Genomic DNA, 7874 nt, shown 5'->3' on the forward strand with positions numbered 1-7874 from the left:
ACATTTTGTGATCAAACTACAGATGACTGTACAATGCAAATTAAAGCAATGCTGATTTGAATGAAACTCAACTTTCTATGAGATACACACACCATATCAGGCACTGTATAAAAAAGATTTGCTTTTTTTTTTTTTTTGAGCGAGAGAACACAACCAATTCAGCAGCATTAAACATGGCATTTAGTTAGTAACCCACCCAACCATTCAAAATATTGCAAATCTTAAAAAGTCAATGATTACTTCTGAATCTTACTTTACGAGTGACATTACTAACAACCAGAGTATTGTCCAGAGAAATCAATACGATACCAACTCTTAACAATTTCCATTATCTCCTTCGGCATCAATCAAAATATACAAGAAAACTCAACATAAATAAGGATTAAATGTTCCCAGCACAATGGCATTTATCCCTATATTAGAGACAGACATGATTCAGCATAGACACTAGATGTGTGAATTAATTAATCTGCTTGCACCAAAATAACCCGAACAACAAATAGCAATTCATTCATCTGTGGCACTTAAAAAGAGTTGTCATATTGTGTCAAGACATATTGTGAGCACTTTACAAAGGGGGCCAGGTCCAAGGTAGTTTCAGGGTTGGAGCAAAATGAAATTCCTCCTTAAAGTGTATTTCAGAGCACAATAAATGCTTTGGAATGCCAGGTGGAAATTTATCACCGATTCGTTGCGTGAATCAGCAATTCCAGTTGAAACACATAATTCAAAGGCAGCATTAATCATCCATAATTCCAAAGACTATTTTTGTAACCACAAATGAAGACTAAACCGCTTTTCTTTCATCGTATAAACACACTTCAAAACCTGCCACAGTGGCATGACAACTAGGACATGAAAAACAAACAAACTTAAAAGTCACTTAAATTAATACTGCTGCATGTCTGGTCACACACAAAGTGGCAACTTTTGCTCCATCCCATGTCTGTTTCTTCATCTGCCTCAGCAAAAACTTCAACTCTGTCAAACATGCCACAGGTTTGTTTTGCGTCATACAAACACATCATAAGTGCACCATGTGTATATCAGATGTCTGGCATAGAGTACACACATATTTCGTGGTATTGTGAATTTATCGTCACTGAAGACGCACTCTCACACCGTGGCCCTTGTTTACAAAGCACTTTGCAACAATTGCAACCATGGCAACAGCTAAACAACAACCAAGCATCTGTGAGCATTGGAAACTGCAAACATTGGAACTTACAATAATTGCAAAGTGAGTAATAAATCAGGCCATCCATGTCACGAACTTGAAACACAAAATCATTCTACAAAACATTCTGCTTTAGAAAAAAATGTGACAGGTGACACATTAGCCGCAGGCACACTGGCAAATAGTTGAGAAGTTTAAGATCGTCATCTTTTGTCAGTGTGACCTCAAACTTCCCGCAAGACTTCTTGTGAATTTTTACCAGTGTGAACGACAGAAACTGAAACTTTGCAAAGTTTGTCACGTGACCAGTCCACCACCTGTTTGCTGGCTGTTCCTCCAAAGCGCGCTGTCATTGTGATGAACAGGAGTGTATTGTTACATCACAATTACCAGCTGTCAGATGGCATACTCTTCTCCTTTCTCGCGCACGCATACTAGTGACCCTAACTTCTCGATCCAAAGATCGAGAAGTTTAGCTGCCAGTGTGACCAAATGACAAAAGATCACGAAGACTTCGCAAGCTTAAACTTCGTGATCTTTTGTCAGTGTGACCGCGGCTATTCACATTATCTTAGGTGTGGTACTGAAGACAGAGAACTCGTTAAGTGACAAAATGGGCTTTAAAAGTAACTCATCCTTCGTGCTTCAGATGATTTCATTTTGATTTCACTTTCCGTTCATCTGCCGTCTCCTGGAGCGTGTCGGATATGGGCTCCCCTGCTTACCGACATCGTTCGCTGGGGCAGGGTCGACATCCTTACCCCCGACCATGCGGGACGACGCGCTCTTGCGCTGCGTGACGGAGCTGATGATCTGCGTGCTCTTGACGGTGCGCCGAACGTTCTCTCCCTCCAGCCTCTCCTCCGTGGAGCTGTTGCTGGACTGGCTGTTGGTGCGCCGCCAGCGCGATGTCGTCGACGGCGACCAGATGCAGAACCGCCAGATGGTCCAGAGGACGAGGCTGACGAGGCCCACGATCCACAGGATGGCGATGTGGCGGGGGAAAGGCATGGTGATGAGATCGTACTGGAACTTGACGGAGATGAGCACCTCGGAGACAACGATGGCCACCAACACCCACGACTGCTGGCCAAACTTCTGGCAATGTCTGGGATTCATTGAGGGATAATGAACAACATTGGTGTCCGACATTTTATTCATAAATCAAAGAGAGTCTTTTTGATACTCACCTCTGCTACGAGGTTACATTTCACGGAGGATAGCTAGTTGCATTTCTGTCGATATTCATATTACTCGAAGCTATGAACAGATCCTGATGACATTTTCAGGGTAGGTCTGTTGAGGTATCCGACAGAACAAGTACCTTTTTTTTTGGGGGGGGGGGGTGTTCCATTATATGATCCAGATTTAGGTTTGTTTGTTTTTGTTTCCCCCAAAGAATTTGTGAACAGCTCTGAGGCGTCAGTGACTCTATGGCCATGGCAGAGGGTTTGCACTCTCTGATTGCTCTAGTTCAGTATAAAACATTTACTTGGCTCTTTCTACTGGCAACAATGACTTACCAAAATCTTACAAAATTAGTTCTCATAGGCTAGACTAAAATGGGCTATCATTTTAAAGATGGAGTTTTTCTTTCCTACATGGCAAACATTTGATTCAAAGCAAACAAAAACAAGAGGGATAAGGAAAGAGATGGTTTCATAGAGTAAAAACACAAAGAGAATATTTAGATATCAGCACAAAACTTCTTCCAAACATGAAGATATCATCACTTCATCAAGGGGGGGGGGGGGGGGGGGGGGGGGGGGGGGGGAGGCAATATCTTCTTCAAGACTGTAACAAACTGTAAATGAAATGTAACTGTTCAGAAATAAACTTCAGATGAGGGTAAAAAAAGGGGAAAATGGCTGAGAAGTACGAAAAAAGGATGAGGAGGAAGAAGAGGAAGCAAGCTAGGAACAGAAATGGCGAGAGCTCTGACTTACGGGTCCTCGATATACTGGTAGACCTCCCTCACAGCCACCGAGCCCACGGGGATGAGGAGAATCAGACGACTCCAGACGATGAAGTGAGGGGGTGGGATCCAGAGACAAGTTTTGAGGTAAAAGGTGTTCAGCTCACTCACCAGCCACTAGCGCAATATACAACAGACAACACATGTGCCATCAGATCCAAAGTTGTTACTGCTACGGACCAATTCGGTTTGGGTACCGTTTTTTACGGTAAATTCCAATTGGGGAGGGCTTCAAGTATGCCTAACAAAAGATAATTTATGCACTGACATAGCAATGCACCGGACTCATTGCATAACCCATTGAAAGTGCGTTTGTTCTTTTTTGAAAGCCCCCCAGTTATGGCTGCCATAAGTTACAGTGCTCTGCAGTCGGATTTATCTATACAGTACCAAAGTGTGATGTCATAGACATCCATCGCCATGGAAACTGGTTCCAAGCAACATCACCTGGCCCAAATACATGTATCTGTCAACACTATTGTTACTATTACCACACCTCACTTGCACCTGGTTCAAACCCAAGCTATAACAAAAGACTGTGACATCATCACTTTGGTACTCGATAGTGTGGACAGGACTTGGTATATTGCAAGAATGTCTAATCTTAGAAAATGAAAAACAAAATCTCACACTTATCAAAAAACTGTGAGAACTTAAAAGTACCCTTTCATTTCTGCATTCTTTGTTGAAAAATTATTCTCGCTGCAAATGGATTAAAGGGAAAATCAACAATTCAATAGACTTCGCTATGTCAAACAAGAACAACAAAGTTTCATTTCACTTTTTTTGCAGAAACATTTTAATTAGTACCTGTTGCATAATTTAATATCACTTGCAGTTATGATGTCATTTCATTACTTATCTTCCATTCATTCAAATCTACATTACATTTCCTTATTTTTCAATATCCCAGTTTTAATGTAAAGTTTCACACAATGAAGATATATAAATCTATTATCAAATTATCTGTTTCATTGAAAGACACATTTTCCTTTTCTGCATTCAGTGCTGAGATATGTTGACATGGAATATTCCTTATTACATTCAGATCATATATTCTAAAGTTGATCACCTTTTCTTTTTATCAACTTTGTTTACAAACACGAAAGAGAAATTGTGATTGGAGAAAATAGTCTGAAAACCTTCATACCAACCGTTGTATTGCTGAGCAATATCCTATCCATGTAATACCTCCAGGTCCAACATACTGTCAGCGACATACTCCATCACAAAGATTTATCTCTGAAAAACACCTTTTCTGCTCCCTTACACAGCATTCAAAACATACTCAACATGTAGCCTCAATTGCCAGTATTCAAAGGAAAAGCATATATCGCCACTGGGGTGATGAAAACCTCAGATCTTAAAATCATGAATTTTCAGGAGGGCGAAAAAACTTTTCATTTTTATATTTTGCAAAATACATCATAGTTGATATCAAACATGTATCGCTTGAATCGTTTGGATTACATTGGTGATTGTTTTGAAACTCAAATCAATATTTTTTATATTCAATATTGAGTTAGATTTTTTTTTTTCTAAGGAGGTCTTGTCACTCCAGAAACAATATGGCTTGAGATGGCTGTTACCATGGTAACGATGACGAGGACGGCTATCCATCGTTTCAGGTTCTCTGTGGGCCTCCACTCAAAGCGGGTCCAGCTGTACGGTGTGAACTGTAGCATCATTCGCTTCAGTTTTCCTCTGTGGAGAACAGATGGCATGAACATGTACTGTAAAACATGAAATATTCGCGGCATGAAATTTTCGCGAATTGGAGCCGAAAGCCTTTTTCGTGGCATGAAATTTTCGCGAATTGCTACTGGCATTCAATGCATGCAGTGTAGACAAAAGCTTTCGCGTGCATTTTAATTTCGCGAATTTTGGCGCTCGCGAAATTCGCGAAATTAAAATGCACGCGAAAATTTCTCGTTTTACAGTATTCAAAGCTGGACCAGCAAAACTACATTACACTGGAAAATGCTTTGAATTGAACTGAATCGATGCTTCACTTGGCTGCTATGAAAAATGTAAGTGCTTGTTTAAAAGCAAGTAATCGCAGGACCGGCAGCTTTAAGTTGCCTCCGTAGAACCAGTTTTAGGCAGATAAGTGCCTTGCCATGGGGCACAACTGCTGCAGCCAGGGGGGCTTGAACCAAGGACCTCATGAATGCTAATCTGTGGTCTTATCTACACAGCCACAACAGCTCTGTAATTTGCAAACGGGAAGTGTCCCTCTTTTGCAGTTGTTTGAATTCCTGCAGCCTCATTTCCTGCAGGACATTTTTCAAAACCTCACTTTGTAGGCAATAGTACATTTTTTCTTCTCTTTTTTTTGGAGGGGGGGGGGGGATCAAATTAAATGCCTAACTTCACTTTTGCTCGGCAAAGGGAAATTCTATCAATCGTAAGGTCAGATGTCATCATCAAGAGTCATGTTTATTATCAAACCAACCTGTATGTGGGTATATGGTAGAGGCCTCGCCAGCTGTACGTCTTGATGTTGAGGTAGTTCAAGGTTTTCATCCCTAGCCATATGCCCAGGCCATTACACACCAGGAAATCCATGACCCACTGTGTTACAAATAGAAAACAAAACAAGAACAGAAAAGTAAGTGGGTGGGGTCAAGGGGAAAGGTCATGTGTCAAAGTTCATGGATCTGCACAGTAAATATTTCACAGGTTCTTGTCTTTTGTGTACACAAATGATAGTTTGCTGGAGTGAATGATTGGGATTAGTATATCTTTGCAAAAGAACAGTGACCTTGACTTTAACCCTTGAACTTGTACCATTATCATCCCATGGAAATAATCATCCATCTATTTCTACACCTCCTACCACATTATATTACTGTTGGACATTCATAGACAAAGTTACATCAATTTATAACTAAAGTTCATTTACCCTTGACCCTTAGGGATTTTGCCCAAAATCTAATCAGTGCATCTGCTGGGTATGCCTGGACCAGCAGGGTTCGAAATTGGCGATGGTCCGCTGGCCATTGGCCACCCAAAATCATGTCGGACTAGCTAAAAATCATAAAATTCTGAAGTAACTGGTCCGTCTGGCTAGCCAAAATATTGCTTCAGTGTCAAAATTGATTCTAAGTAGTCCGCCTGGTTAGTTAAAAATAAAAAAGTTAAGTGCGACCCCTGACCAGGGACTAAAATTCTATCGAGAAGCTTTTAGCTCTCAATAACAAGAAGGACGGATTGACAGACAGACAGACAACTTGAAAACATAATGCCTCTGGCACCCTTTTTTTTTTTTTTTGGTGGAGCCATATCAAAAGATATCTTTATATGTGCTGTGTCCCATCTCATCACATACAGCTATTCTGCTTCCTCATTTCTTGATTCTACTGACTCTGATCTTACGAATGGTCTATAACTTGTTCAACTTTCATATACAGCAAAGGGAAGGAAGGTCTATTTTCTCAGAGGCAAAATCTTAAATAAAGCATGTAATACTCACATGGTCCCACCAACACTCCCCGAAGTTTGGCAGCTGGTGTTCCAGCGAGTACTCCAGGAGCTCGAAGCCAATGCTGAGGATGTTACACAACCAGTAATCCCTGATCATCAACATCTGGAAGGGATTGGATTTGACAGCATACTATATTATCTCTACACCACAGAGAGGTTTCTGGCAATGCCAACCTCTATTCATTATTCTATAGGAAGCAGCAAATATTATACCAAACAGAATGGAGAGTTTCTCAACATTTACAGCACAGAGTTGCCTCAACATCTACAGCACAGAGTTGCCAATTTGTCTCGCTCTGCAAACTTCAACAGATCATAACATATTTTTTGTGTCTCTGATTTTTTCCCAAATTTTCACTGATTTACTTCTTATTTTTCTATTTTCATACAAAGCAATATATTATCAGGATGGAATTTCACTTTGCAACTCATAGGGGGCGTTGCAAGAAAGTTGCAATTGATTGCAAATCCCCAAAATCTATTGCAAATCCTGAAATCCATTGCAAATTTGCAATCAATTGCAAGTTGCAATCAATTCTGTTGCAAGAAAGATGCAATTGATTGCAAATCAATTGCATCTCTGCGATCAATTGCTAATCAATTGCAACTTTGCAATAGATTCAGGGGTAGTTGCAAATTTTGCAATCGATTGCAAATGTCATAATTGCGGCTGCTTATAGATGCTGGGGGACAAATCTCCAAATTTGTTCATTTCTTGTAAGAAAAAAGAAGAAAATATTCCGTATAAATGGCATTTTTATGTAATGTATGATTGTGTAAGATACTTTTTTTTTTACATACACAAAATGTATAAGGGGTTACTCAGTATACTAGTATGATGAATCAGCATGTGGTCGGTCGGGCAGTCCGTTGCAAATCTTGCGTCGCGAACTCTATCTACAGTTTTGAAGCAATTTTGATGAAACTTGGGTTACATGATGACATTGAAGTGAAGATGTGCAAGACTTTTTTTTTGTCTTTATCGGACAAAGCGTTGCCATGGTAACCACAATTTTCCAAAAACCTTGTGGAGTAGACTACTGCCACAGTATTTGAGTAATCCATTTCAAATTTCATGTGTACAATGATCTTTAGGTGTAGTTATGTAAGAAACATTTGTGTTTGTACCCGACAAGGCGTTGCCATGGTAACAGCATATTTTCTTGAAAATCGTGTGGAGTGAACTTCTTCCACAATTTTGAGGCAATTGAACTCAAATTTGATGTACATAATGAC

At 40.2% G+C, this 7874-nt stretch overlaps 1 protein-coding gene across 1 annotated transcript; it reads right to left on the reverse strand.

The window, feature by feature from the left end:
• Positions 1-1345: 1345 nt before the first annotated feature.
• Positions 1346-6741, reverse strand: LOC139713478 (phosphatidylserine synthase 2-like). The gene is made up of 5 exons (XM_071625206.1): positions 6628-6741; positions 5608-5726; positions 4742-4856; positions 3124-3269; positions 1346-2285 (listed from the first exon to the last, which is right to left on the reverse strand). The coding sequence occupies exons 1-5, from the start codon at positions 6739-6741 to the stop codon at positions 1844-1846; spliced, it is 936 nt and encodes a 311-aa protein (XP_071481307.1). The 3' UTR covers positions 1346-1843.
• Between the last annotated feature and the right edge of the window lie 1133 nt (positions 6742-7874).

Source organism: Diadema antillarum, unplaced genomic scaffold (assembly GCF_040938485.1).
Source record: "Diadema antillarum isolate AM-2024a unplaced genomic scaffold, OU_Dant_1.0 seq00001982_RagTag, whole genome shotgun sequence".
Taxonomy (NCBI): Eukaryota; Metazoa; Echinodermata; class Echinoidea; order Diadematoida; family Diadematidae; genus Diadema; species Diadema antillarum.

Excerpts from the sequence above, each read along its gene's own strand:
- LOC139713478 (XM_071625206.1), bottom strand. The coding sequence starts at position 6,741 with ATGTTGATGATCAGGGATTACTGGTTGTGTAACATCCTCAGCATTGGC. Across the intron at positions 5,727-6,627 it reads GGGAGTGTTGGTGGGACCAT|TGGGTCATGGATTTCCTGGT; the intron begins GTGAGTATTACA and ends TTTGTAACACAG. Across the intron at positions 3,270-4,741 it reads TCCTCGTCATCGTTACCATG|TGGCTGGTGAGTGAGCTGAA; the intron begins GTAACAGCCATC and ends ATATTGCGCTAG.